This window comes from Onychostoma macrolepis, chromosome 13 (genome assembly GCF_012432095.1).
Source record: "Onychostoma macrolepis isolate SWU-2019 chromosome 13, ASM1243209v1, whole genome shotgun sequence".
Taxonomy (NCBI): domain Eukaryota; kingdom Metazoa; phylum Chordata; class Actinopteri; order Cypriniformes; family Cyprinidae; genus Onychostoma; species Onychostoma macrolepis.
The window spans coordinates 23,835,814-23,849,801 of NC_081167.1; the positions used below are offsets into that span (position 1 = coordinate 23,835,814).

Genomic DNA, 13,988 nt, shown 5'->3' on the forward strand with positions numbered 1-13,988 from the left:
TTTACAAATGTTACAAGAGTGTCGCTGTCCACCGTCTTTGCATTGCATCTGACTTACCCCAAACCTAATGACCCATTCCACAAGCCTTTAATCATTAACGGCATAGAGAAGAAATGCATCCCCTGCCTTTCTGCTGCAAAACAGCAGCCTGTGACAGAGGTAATTGTAGGTTCTTACAGCCGCAAATTTATTACAAGGCCTGCGCCGAGTCCCAGGATTCTTCATTATCCTTTAGATTTACCACGTAATCTATGCTGCCACTCTGTCTTTGTTCATGTACCCACGATTACTCTCATTAAATGCTCGGGGGTTCAGAGTGGCACCCGTATTACTCACACCAGCTGCTCAAAAGATATACCTTGCTCTCTCACTCTCTAGCCATACAAACACAGCAGATCACACACCTTCTGTATGGCGGACAGGCCCTGAGGGACTGCATGCGTGGGGCTGTTTTTGCCAGTGCATTCTGGGAGAAAGTAAACAAGTAAACTTTGTCTGACGGAGCTTGTTGGAATTGGAGATATTGGGAGACAAGACAAAGTGGCTGCAGGTTTGAATTCAAGTGGTGGACGAGGAATACTTGGTTGCCTGGTTACAAAATCATCCTTAGTCTCTGTCTATGGTACTTAACTGCAGGTTGCTCTGGGAGTGCAATTAGTGAACTACATGTCGGTTTGGATAAAAAGCATGTGCTAAATGGCAGGAAAATTAGAAGTAAGGTGCATGTATAGAATAAGTTAGCAAAGAGTAATATACTATTGCATTACAGCACCGTTTAGTATAGCTTAGCATAGCATTTTAATATGCTTATCAACATTGTGCAACATTATCAACATCAGTTTCGTGCACTAAGGTTATGCTCAGTAGTTATTTCCCAATTTCCTCATGTAATAAACAAATTCATCATATGAGACATTCAAACTGTTGCTTCTGGCCAAAATATGAGTCCATAATCCATAATAACGCTTCTTAGAAAAAAAATCTATCTTCTGTTGTCTCACATCAAAATCCACCATAAACCATATTTGTTTAGAACTGTTTTTGCATGTAAACGGTGCTTGATCTGTGCATATTTAGCTCCTTATTCAACTGAGATGCGTTTTCACTGGAGAAAGCAATATTATGGAAGTTAAAAATGCCTTAATGATGGATTTGTTTCTTGCAAACATGCAGCTTTTCACTTCATTTCACTTTAATTGATGGATTGAATTCTTTGTGATGTTTTTTATCAGATGTTTGGACATTCATTCTGACGGCACCCATTCACTGCAGAGGATCCATTGGTGAGCAAGTGATGTAATGCTAAATTTCTCCAAATCTGTTTGGGTGAAGAAACAAACTTAGCTATATCTCGGATGGCCCGAGGGTGAATAGATTTTCATCAAATCTTCATTTTTGGGTGAACTATTCCCTTAAAAAAGTTTCACACAAAGACATGAACAATAACTCTGAAAAATGATGTACACTCAGATGAAAATAAAGTCTTTAGCTACATTAGTATATGAACAAATGCCTAATATATATCGGACACATAGAGCTCCCAGCATGTACTGCATTCAAAAGATACTGTGATAGGATTACTGTTTTACTGCCTGGGGTTTCGGTTTTATGATGCTCTTATTTTTGTCATCACTGCTAGTTTCTTGTTGTGCTGTGATGTTCAATGACCATCTCATTAATTGATTGATGGTTATTGACTTACATTATTATTGTGGATCTACTTGAGTCCAAAAAGAAGCATCTCATGTTTCAAGAGGTCTTCTCCCTCAGAGGCAGGCAGCCCTACCAAGCAGTCATTTAAAACTGCATGATGAAGACCAATAGACATTTCCAGTATTGCTAATTGAAAATTTGCTGAACAACAGATCAGCAATTGCCGTTACAAGAGCTTACTGACTGAAGGAGACATTTAGCATTTAACAAATCCAAGTTGGCTAAAGTACAGAAGACAATTACTCTTGCTGAGAAAAGACAAGAATATTAAGGCATTATGCTGCCTTGTTTTTAAACTTTTCTCAATATTATTATTATTATTATTATATATTTTTTTGGCGAAGATAAAAAGTTTAGTTCTCTCTAGTCTAGTACAATACATTATGTACAGTAACCTTGCCTCAAAGGTGCACTTACAGTAGTAACTGATATTGCTTCATCTCATGAGTGTACATAATTTTAAACACATTTTAAAGAAACATAACATAATTCTGTATGGGTAAAACTACGAGGAAAAATTTAAAAGATGACATTTTACAAAATTAGCCTTACAAAATACTGTGCGCCCATTGTCAACGACAACATTCTGAAACTATTTTCAAAGGATATATCTGGTATGTCCGCTGTAATAACAAAGCTTCTTGTTTTTAAACTTTTTTTATTTATATAAACTAGGTGTGGCAAGTTAAAATTAAATAAATTAAGTACTTAAATTTAAATCCCATCATTTCAGAAGTTTCAATAATAATTCTAGGGACGTTTTATTACCAAAGAATTTAGATGAATTTAGTCATTTTAGTCATTGTTTTTTTTTTTTTCAATTCACTAACAGCAATTTTTACCCTATAAAATATTTTAGAGTTTGAAATAACTAGAAAAATAATTATTCATTATAAAAAAGTGAATCACTCAGGGCTGCCTTTCCCAAAAGCATTGTAAGCTTAAGTGCATCGTAGACCCATTGAAACCAATGGAGCTACGATCAACTTAGGCTTACAATGCTTTCGGGAAATGCAGCCCAGGGTGCGTATTACAGAACATTTCTTATCTTAGGTCTTAACTTAAGATATGATATGTTAAATTAGGATTTTTTGCAAATTCGTATTACAGAAGCAAATCTTAACTTGATTTGGGATTCTTATCCTATCTTACAAAATAGTATCTTATCTCTACTTAGGAAATCTTAAATGGCATAATCAAGCTCGACAATCCACTCTCAGGTCTGTTACCAAGCAACCAACACTGCTGATGAGGTAAACAAAATAATAGAAGCTACTTCACTGTGAAAATCGCCTTTTGCAAAAAACCGTAAGGCATAGTCACTTGCACTACAACAAATAATGCTCCGTTACACTTTTGTTGGTCTCTATAATGCTGGTTGCAGTTCCTGTGTTAACTGTAATATGTTGTGCGGCAGTCTGTAATTACTTATAAGTGTTTTGTCATAAAAATATAACCAAGAGTCTTTCTACCATTGAACATCTTCGTTCTTCATTTTCAACTATTAATAAATGTAATACCATTGTGGGACAGCACAGTTGTAAGCGTTTTTTCCGTTGGTTTTCAAATAATTTTGAAGTTAGGACAGCTGTGGGGTTGTCCTAAAGTTAAGACAGTTTTTAGGGTTTTTTGTCAAGTTAGGAGGTTTCTGTAATACCCCTTTCCTATCTGTAGTTAAGATGGGATAACACACTTAGGAAATGCTGTTCTGTAATAGCTTTTGTCCTAAATGTGGTCCTAACTGAAATTACCATGGTTACCAAACAGATAAGATAAGATTTTAAAGTTAGGATCTTTCTGTAATACGCCCCCAGGTCTATAAATGACACATTTAAAAGTCTGGTTATTAAATTCAAATGATTGTTGTTGAGTGAACAAATGACAATAAAATTTAAATAAATAAATACATTAAAAATCTTGAAAATTTAATGGTTTTAGCTTAAAGTATATTTTGTCTTATTTTGTAGCCCTCTGAAGTTTGCTAAGGCCCAAAGTGGGTCCTGGCCCTCTAGTTGAGAACCACTGCTCTAAAGATCATTCCAAAGACTTCTGGAAAACAATAAAACTTCAGAACGGAAAACATTAAAGTCTGTCCATTTGAATCCTGCAATGTATAAACCTAAAGCCGGATGGTTAGCAAGTTCATAGCAAAATTATTCAGACAAAAAGGACACTGGACAATACATGCTGAAATTGAAAGCATTTTCTGCTAATTTGAGGGGACGGTTTACAGCCTCTTTTAAACAAACTGTAAATTCTTACACAAGTCAACTTTTGTCTTCCTCTCAGTGTCACTACAATGACATCCACCACTATGCATGGAGTTTATCACCCAAATAAATTACCGCCAACTAGAAAACATCTTCTGTGACTCATTTTAAAGGCTTTTTGCTACATACAGCATGTCTTAAAGGTGAAGGTGTAAGTGTTGTACTATGCAGTAATAAAAACTATTATCAAACAGGTTTCCTGAACACTTTGCCTGTCTTCCATCGGTTGGAGGGTTGTATGCAATAACTGATCATTCAGCCTACATATACAACAACATCAAGTGTGTTCCAATTTGAAAGTACCTATTTGAAAGGCCTATTTAGTGCTTTGCAATCTGTAATCCTTAACTGACAACATGCATTTGATCTATGGCTTTTGTAATGATTTATGCAGAAGATGCAACACAAAAGGGCAAAAACAGCTTATTGGATTGCTGAGGGAGAACAACACCCTGCCTTGGGCTTTGATTGTATTAACTCTGTCATTTATCATCCATTATTCAAATTACAAAGCAGCATTTATGCCTTACGGATCCTTGCTCACAGCTGGAGCAAGACACTTGTCAAGAGCACACCAAAGCAACTGTGGCCTGGTCATACTGAATGAAGCAACTTGTGTCTCATAAAACTGCTTATTGAACTAAGTCACGGCTAAAGCTGTCAAAGGGGTAAACCAACAGTGCCTTTGCTCCACACAGAGAGCCTTTCTTGAGTATCAGTGTGCTAATCAGACTGAAGGGAAACGTTTTGTGTTTGGGAGTTCAAGGCTGAGATAACTACAGTATTTACCGTCGTAACAGAAGCCGTGCAGACAGGGGTTGGAGCTGCACTCGTCTATGTTGATCTCACAGCGGGGTCCTGTGAAACCCTGGCGACATCGGCACCGGAAACCCAGAGGGAAGAGGACGGGATCAGCCTCCTCCACGCACTCTGCCCCGTTATCACATGGATTAACGGCCTCACAGGGCAGCAACTCGCAGTTAATCCCTGAAATTCCAAATACAGGATGAGAAATACAATTCCATGTGCAACAAAAACAACAACAGAAAATGTTTGACTGTTTGTTTACTCTACAAATTCTCAGAATTAATTACTTAAAAGACCTCTATTGCCACATTTAAGTCAAAAGCAGCCTTGTCACTTCTAAAAAGGGTCTCACATATTTTGACCACTGAATTTCCCTGACTTGTCCAAGACAGAGGCACAAATAATCCATTTTTTTGTCAATTTATTATTTATTTTGACATGCATATAAAATGTAATTAATGAAATGAAACCACTTTGTGGAGTACAATTTTTTTTTTTTTTGCATTGAATTTGAATGAAAATCACAACAATGACATTTTCAGTCACTCATGATTACTGCACAAGGATTTATTCATACATTTAATTAATTTTATAATCACAATACAGAAATTGCATTAAGTGCAATTTGTCACCCAAGATAATTTTTTAGGCCTGGATAAAACTGCACACGGATTTGAAAGTTTTAAAATAAAAAACATTTCAGGCCACACACGCACACACACACACACACACACACACACACACACACACACACACACACACACTTCTGGTTAAACTGGTACAAACTGTTTTTTTTTTTTTTTACAGGGAAATGGATCAGACAAAAATGTAGATTAATTGAATACAGTAAAAGAACCCATAACATACTGGCACATTTGAGACTGATAGGTGAGAACAACTTCAATGAAAATTAATGACATGCCTTGGATTGTCTAATTACACTCCATGGCATTGTTGGGTAATGGCCACTATGAACTCTCAGGGTTTCAATTAACACGTGGATAGACCGTGCACTGTAGTTTAGCCAGTCTAGACACTAGATCATTTAGTAAAGGATAGCTGTGTAATGGGTAGGTTAATGTTCCCAGCATCCCTCCACATAAACACTATGCGCATTTCTCAGAGCATTGAAGCCGTCTGTGCCTTTTTTCCTCAATTTCAAAACAGAATAACCGATATCATCATTATCCCTGACAACCTAATTTGCGCGTCTAATGGAAGCGTGATCCGTGATCTCTGTTTGAGTATAAGCAGCGATGACTGAGCTGCCTGATCGATTTTAGATGAGCTGCATTCGGTGTCCGGAATTGGCCAGCTGAGCATCAAACACACACACAAAATTAAAAAAACACACAGAAATCCCACTAATGCACAACATATAGCTGTGTAAAACAGGTGTTTTCACACAGCAGATAGTTTCTGCAGTTTCCTGATCTGAATAACATCGTCAAAGAGCACAGTACTCTAGGGGGAATTTGTCCTGACATTTAGGTCTGATTCGATCAACCTCTGAACTGAACCAGCATACCGTAATGTGTATATGAATACAGGGCTAACTACTACAATACATTATCCTCACCAAAATGTTCAACAGTAAGTCAATTGTGAGGTTAACAGGATCCTAAAACCATTGTAAATGAAACTCATGCATTGTAAGTGCGGAAATGCATTAAAGAGAATTTAATTTCTACCTTCAATCATTTCTGACATAAAAGAATTACATCAAAAAGTAGAGTATGAAGCACACTGGCAAAACCAGATCATGCTGAGGGTGCCAGTCTCTCACAGGATTTTATTTTCTATTTTTATTTGACATATTTTATATTATTTTACTTCAAATATATTTAAATTCTACATTTTAATGGGCATTTATACAATTTAAATTGATTTTAATTGGAATTATTACATGGAAAATGAAGATGTCTTGATGGGGCAATACTGACTGCATGAGTTCAGACAGGTGAGAGGAATGCTCTCTGAAGTTAATTAACTTTGCTTTTCTTCACCCTTCACCCCAGTCCCTCAGTCTTCATTACCTTTAAAAGGAGCCGCGCATCGGCAGTAGTAATTACCCGGTTGGTCAATACAGGTGCCTCCATTCTTACAGGGATATGAGACACATGCATCAACATCCAGCGAGCACTCAGGACCTTTAATGCACAATATCAAGCAGAAAAATCAGAACATTTTTAAAAGAATCCCATATCTCTCAGAAAACACCTAAGAGACAGCTTTCCACAAATGACAAAAATATGACAAGACATTCATGCTTAAGACATTTTAGTATTTGGGTACAATGTATAGTTTTAAGATGTGGAGTCATATTTTTGTGCTGGGCCCCGTGAGAGCAATAGAGAAGCAATGGAGAGATAATCAATGTGATAATGTTCTAAACATTAGACACACCAGAGAAACCTGAAGGGCAAATGCATTTAAAGCCATCTGAGAGGTCCAAACACGTGCCATTGTTCATGCATGGTGACGACTGGCATTCGTCTATGTTTATTTCACATAAACTCCCTGAGAAAAGAGAGAAAAAGAGAAAGGCACACAAAAAGAAGAAAATAAGAATGAGAGTTGTCGTAGAAATTCCCATGCCAACCAATTATAAGCTGAAGTTTTCACCGCACAAAGAATCTGGAATAAAAGTAAAAACAAATCTAAAATCCCTTTTAAGCCTTCGAGCAATACACCTCCTGGTTTGAAATGAAAGTAGATGAATTTACATTCCATTGGGCAGGAGGTTCCTAAAATATACTGAGAGCTTGAGTTGACTCATACCGCCAAATGAGCCTATTTCCTTTCCAATTTGCATGAACATGAAAGAATTAAGTGGAAATTACTCTCGAAATAGAAATTTAATGTGGCTGGATAAGAACTAAAAGTGCCCCTCTGTTTTAAAGGGTTGTTTGTAAACTAAACATGACACACTAAATGATCATATCTCGTCACGCTGAAGTGTGTAATTTTTTCTATATTAAAATACTTCCATCTCAGTTTAAAGTGCTGAGACAACTATAAGTAAGCCATTTGCAGGTTAACTTCTCTCTGGCGATTTAAAAACATTGCACTATTTGTTTAAACAGGTTGTCAGCTTCTGGCTCAAACAATTGACCCTTCTCACAGACTGTGATGACATGTTTTCACAGTTATTAACATAAATCAATGTTTCTTGCATTTAAATGACATGAAATCATGAATTATGAAATTGCATAAAATTACAGAAAAATGGTTTCTAATACAATGGCTGATTTATCTCATTTTCTCTCTTCTGACCAACATTTGAATTATCATTTTTCTCTCAAATTTTTCCCCGTTAGAAATGCTAATATAGATGAGGCAAATGGGAACACAAAAATTATATTTGTTGTAGTTTTCCCAATTATGATGACTTCCACTTCTGAAAACCCCAGCAATGTGAAGAGAGTTCATAAAGTGAGTTTGGTTCTTTTTCTGAACAATTCCCTTTGGTATTTCTAGTACCACAGATATTACACAAAGTTCCACAAATAAGACAAATCATTTTTTTTTACTTCATATTACTACTACTAGTAGTACTATAGTAACCTTGACAAACTTCAATATTAATTATAAATAAATAAACAAATAAACAATGTTCAATGTTTCAAAAGGCCAAAATGTTGCTAAGGTTATCATAGGCTGGGGAGTGACTCCTGTACTGTGTAACCATCCGGAAATTTAATTTTAAGGAGTCAATCCTACATTTAAACATGATTGTCAGTTTCGAAATGTAATTGTGAGGCCTTTGTCACCCAAACTCATCCTGTGAAACTGCGACGGCAGGAAGGAATAATGTACCTGTGGTCCCGGCAGGGCAGAGACAGCTGAAGGAGTTAAGCTCATCTGAGCAGGACGCTCCATTCTGACAGGGTTGACTAAGACACTCATTTACTTCAATCTCACAGTTATTACCTTGAGAAGAAGGGGAAAGGTTCATTTCATTAAGGATTTCCTTGCAAATACAGGGGGCCGTGATGCCCCTTCAAATAAAATAACCCACAGCTAATGATGAGGTGCTATGGAAGAAAAAAAACAACACTCCTGTCTACTTGGTCAAATGGATGGCAGAAAATGTGATGCGGTTTAAGAAATTCCCTTTGATAAGCAGATGGTCAACTAATGTCTTACAATACAGGAGCAGATTTGAGGCCACAGACCTTTTAAACACGGCTCAACAGAGGGGAATTGAGTGTTAGAAAACTGGGCAAAGGAAAAATTGCTCTAGAAAATTGCTTGTGGTGGACTTACCGACAAACCCAGGCGCACAGAAACAGTCATAGGCATTGATACCATCTTTACAGATACTGAGCGCACCACAAGGCTTATCCAGACAGTCATCAATGTTTACCTCACAGAATCGTCCTCGTAACCCTGAGGAAGAGATGAAAATGGGGTGAGGGTTAAATGGATTCTTTAGTGAAGGTGTGGACAGAGGGACTGGCAGGAGACAGACCGTACCAAATTATTCTTACCAGGCAAACATTCACACACGATGCCCAGCGGGAGATCCACACACTTTGATCCGTGATGACACAATCCTTCAACGCAGTGACTGATGGAAGTTTCACAAAATGGGCCCGTATAGCCATGGCGACACGTGCACTTGAAACCGCCCTGCTGCTCTTCACACATGGAAGTGCCCTTCGTATCGCACGGGTTGGAAGTGCAGCCCGTAGCTGCCATGGAGCAGTCATGTCCAGTGAATCCTGTGTGAAATGGGATGAAAGAGCTGATTGATGTGGAATGGCTCAATGGAGACACTTGAGCATTAGTTATTCAGCTGTCATGCCACAGTTGACACTCTTGCCAAATACTGGTACTTCATGCATTTATGTCCTCAAGAAGTGGCATAAACAGACATAAAACGCAAATATTATGCCAGTCAATTAACATGCAATGCAAAAAGGACGGGAACTTTCACTCAAAACTGGATATTTTGTATTCACTTAGTATTTCTGGGACCTTGACCTTTCAATGACAAACGGATATATCATGCCAATAAACTTAATGAAGTAAACCTAATAAAACTTAAGCCAACCTCACCAGTAAAACGGTTTACACAAAAATCGAAATCTGTGCTATAGCAACCGTATTTCACCTGGTGGGCATTTGAAATAGGTCTGTCCTCTCTGACTATAGCAGCGCCGGCGTATGGGAAGACCTTATCCAGAGATGTGCAATCAGTGACAGCCATGGAACAGTTCTTATCTTTGAGAGGCAGCAGATAAAAAAGCACAACAACTCAAGTGATGCAGAGGTCACAACCCAAGAACACATCCTGTCATCAAGGCTCCAATCAAGTGGCATGTAATTGACATTGCTAATCTGAGATGGCCAACAACCGAAGAGTAAATAACACCTTGAATTGGAAGTGTTTACTTTTTTATTAGTCTTTTTTAGTCCTCCCTCTACAATGCTTTGACAATATGTAGTTCATGTCAATAAAGCAACAATAATTTCAATAAAACCTGTTAAAATAAATAAATAAAAATAGATGCAAACAAACAGATTTTTAGTTTGTTCTTTAGCATTTCACATTTGGGAAATTCACAAATATTGTGGTTGTGACTGTTCCCCAAAATCAATATTTCACTTTGAAAAATTTTCCCAATGTCACAATTTTATGTTAAACATTTTTCTCAACATCAATCATTTTCATTATGAAACAGTTATTTTACATACAACCATTTCCTATCTATTATGTTGCTCACTTATATAGAAGTGTGAAAGTGAAGTGTGAAAAATACATTTCACAATTGAACGCACACATGCTCCTTGCAGTCCTTTTAATTAATGCCATAAAGACTGCATGCATAATAAATGTCAAAAATAGGACACTATACCCACTGCGTAATACCCATATAATTTTATTTACACTAATTAATTTACTTTATTTTTTATTTTTACTACTTCATTTAAACGATCAACTCACAGAAACATGCTTAATATAAAATGTCTTCACATTAAAAAAAATAAATCTACAAAAGAGTCACACATGAGTAAATATACTTTGTCAAAGGCCGTTCAAAGAAGACATGCTAATACTAAATGTCCAATCTCCTCTTTTACTGCAATGAGGCAGTATCATTGAGACAGCTGTTCAGAGCAGAGAAGGCCTGTGAATCTTTCAGTACAATCAGTGGGAGATCTGAACTGCCAACATTCCTCTTTCAGAGCATGTTGCCGAGACATTGATGTCTCTGTAATGTCAGTGTACACAATGCACATAGAACATTGAAAGAAGGACTGCTATGCTGGCACTCTTTAGTGTTTAATCTATGCTCGTCTGTATGTTGAAAGCTTCTAGTATTCTCCTGTGTGTTAACTTGCAGAGTGCAATCATGGACAATGCAGCTGTGAAAATTACAACCCTGAAAAAGATTTTGGGGGGGCCACAGATTTGAAGCAGAATAGAATTCAGTCTAAATATTGATCAAAATGTAGTTTTTGGAGAATATACTGTATGTTGTCTAGTGCCAGAAGATTTTTTTAATATATCTTCTGAAATTCCTTTGGAGAAATACACATAGACATAAAAGCTGAATTTTTTTTTTGTAATACAGTCCCTAGAACTAACTAAAATACACATGATTACTGTAGCATTTTTTTTTTCAGGAGTCAAAAATCGGAGAAGCAGCAAACTTCCATTATAATACCAGTCAAATCACCAATAAAACATGAAAAACTATACTACAAATTTGGCCTCTTCAGGTAAAGCTATACTATAAAAAGCTGAAAACAACTGTCCAGCCAATGTGCATGTGTGTTGAAGAGTTAACACTGCTGTAAAAAAAAGAAGAAGGTGATGGCTTTGACAATGAGACAACTGACTCTTTTAATTGAAAGATGGGAGTTAATTTTCTACAGCTGCTATGCTAATTGTTGTAATTTCTCCCATTCTCTCCTTATTCTGCCTGTTATTATTCCAAAAAGGCCTCAGTGTAGATCAACAAATTTTAAATCAGTAAAATGTGAACTCTGATCCACATGACAGCTAACTGACAGTGACAGCAGCAGCAGCATAAATTAAGCCAGCAAAATTTAAAACAATGATAATATTTTAATAATAATAAACATAAAATGTTTTCAAGCTGCAGTGCATGCTGGGAACTTGTGCAATATTGTTCAGTGTAAAATAGTTTGTTCAAATGACTCAATTTGAAAAGTTGGGAGAACATTTGGATATGTTGTGAACAGTGTTGGGCTAGTTACTCATAGAATGTAATATATTACTCATTACTAGTTACTCCTTTCAAAAGTAATATTGTTACTTTACTTATTACTTTCTGGCAACAGTAATTAGTTACACTACTAGTTACATTACTTTTTCTTCACGCCCAACAGAAGTTGTAACTGTGTATCTTCCAGATAAAATTCTTCTAGAATGTTACTAAAAACATATTTCTGCCTCATCATTTGACCAAAATCCATACTGGATCGCAGTCAGAAGTTATTACAAACACTCAATAGTGATTGATAGTGACATTCAAGTAGAAGTGTTGTATTCATCTCATTAACTGTCATGTGTAGCTTGAAGTAATTTTTCCGTTCCCCATATGCGATTAAATTTTGTTGTGTATTTTATCAAATCACATGAGTTTGTAAGAAACTGTTTAATTTTCCAAAAATATTTTTAGTTATATTAATATAATGTACCACATGCTGATCAGAGAGATGCAATGCCAGAGTAAAGTAAAGCCACATCTTACACAACAGATCTTTTTTCCTGACAAACTCAATATAATGCAATATTTCTATCTGCTGAATGTAAGCTTTTCCATATTCCAAGCTTGCCTGCTGCACTGGGGACATCACATGCATGTGCGAGTCATGAAAATTATGAAAATAAATCTAGGAATTATTTGATTGTTAGATTTTAAATCAGCGGGGTTGAGGCATCAAAAGTAACTAAGTAGTCACAGCCATATCACCCTGCAGCCCAAGACCGGTTGCCCATGGAAGCTAAGCAGGGCTGAGCCTGGTCAGTACCTGGATGGGAGACCTCCTGGGAAAACTAGGTTGCTGTTGGAAGAGGTGTTAGTGAGGCCAGCAGGGGGTGCTCACCCTGCAGTCTGTGTGGGTCCTAATGCCCCAGTATAGTGATGGGGACACTATACTGTAAAAAAAGCACCGTCTTTCGGATGAGACGTTAAACTGAGGTCCTGACTCTCTGTGGTCATTAAAAATCCCATGACACTCATCGTAAAGAGTAAGGGTGTAACCCTGGTGTCCTGGCCAAATTCCCTCCACTGGCCCTTGTCTATCATGGCTTCCCAATAATCCCCATCCACTTGATTGGCTCTATGACACTCTCTCCTCTCCACCTGTAGCTGGTGTGTGGTGAGCGCACTGGCGCCGTTGTCCTGTGGCTGCCGTCGCATCATCCAAGTGGATGCTGCACACTGGTGGTGGTTGAGGAGAGACACCCCACATGATTGTAAAGCGCTTTGGGTGTATTGCAATACACATTAAAAGCGCTATATAAATGCCTCATTCATTCATTCAACTAAGCTGTTTTATGGAAAGTAACTGTAATATTATTACTGAAATCTTATTAGTAATTAGTTACACTACTAGTTACTGCAAAAAGTAATATTATTACAGTAACTAAATTACTAGTAACTAGTTACTGCCCAACACTGGTTGTGAACAAATACTTGAGTATCTAAGTAAGGTAAACAAAACAACTTTTGCTAGCGACATGTTTAAAGTATTTTTGTTCAGTTCACAAAAAAAAAAATAAACTGACTTCTCATTCTAAATTTTTTTTGTTCAGGCTACTTTTTTACATTGGTTAGTTGAACTTTTCGAAAGTTGGATTTTTTATAGTGTATAAAACAGAAACATTTCACTGCAAGTTGCTGGACACAACTTGTTAATTCTCTTGCGTTCCAATATTTGCATTTCAAATAATTCCATTAATGATGTGACTCAACGCTGAGTTAACAAATTTCCTCTAGGAGATGGGCTTATTTTTAGATCTTTGTTGTTTTGCTTTTTGCGCTCTAACAACCCACATACAGTATTGATTAGTTTGGCTCGCTGTAACATAATAGAAAAATCTGAATAAATCAAAACATTCTTTACAAGAGCTACTTAGAAATGAATCCCTGAGGGCACACGCATGCATAACCCCCTGTTAGATCAATGCAAGTGAAATTATTGGTGCAGAAAGCA

The 13,988-nt window shown here is 36.9% G+C and overlaps 1 protein-coding gene across 1 annotated transcript in view; it reads right to left on the reverse strand.

Annotated features, from left to right (window-relative positions):
* eys (eyes shut homolog) overlaps nucleotides 1-13,988 on the reverse strand; it is a 209,067-nt gene that overhangs the window by 150,212 nt on the left and 44,867 nt on the right. Inside the window, exons 12-17 of the mRNA XM_058795808.1 lie at nucleotides 9,284-9,517; nucleotides 9,060-9,182; nucleotides 8,610-8,723; nucleotides 7,197-7,310; nucleotides 6,827-6,940; nucleotides 4,773-4,970 (exon numbers count right to left, since the gene is read on the reverse strand). Coding sequence (XP_058651791.1) covers nucleotides 4,773-4,970; nucleotides 6,827-6,940; nucleotides 7,197-7,310; nucleotides 8,610-8,723; nucleotides 9,060-9,182; nucleotides 9,284-9,517 — 897 coding nt within the window. The remainder of the gene's footprint in view (nucleotides 1-4,772; nucleotides 4,971-6,826; nucleotides 6,941-7,196; nucleotides 7,311-8,609; nucleotides 8,724-9,059; nucleotides 9,183-9,283; nucleotides 9,518-13,988) is intronic.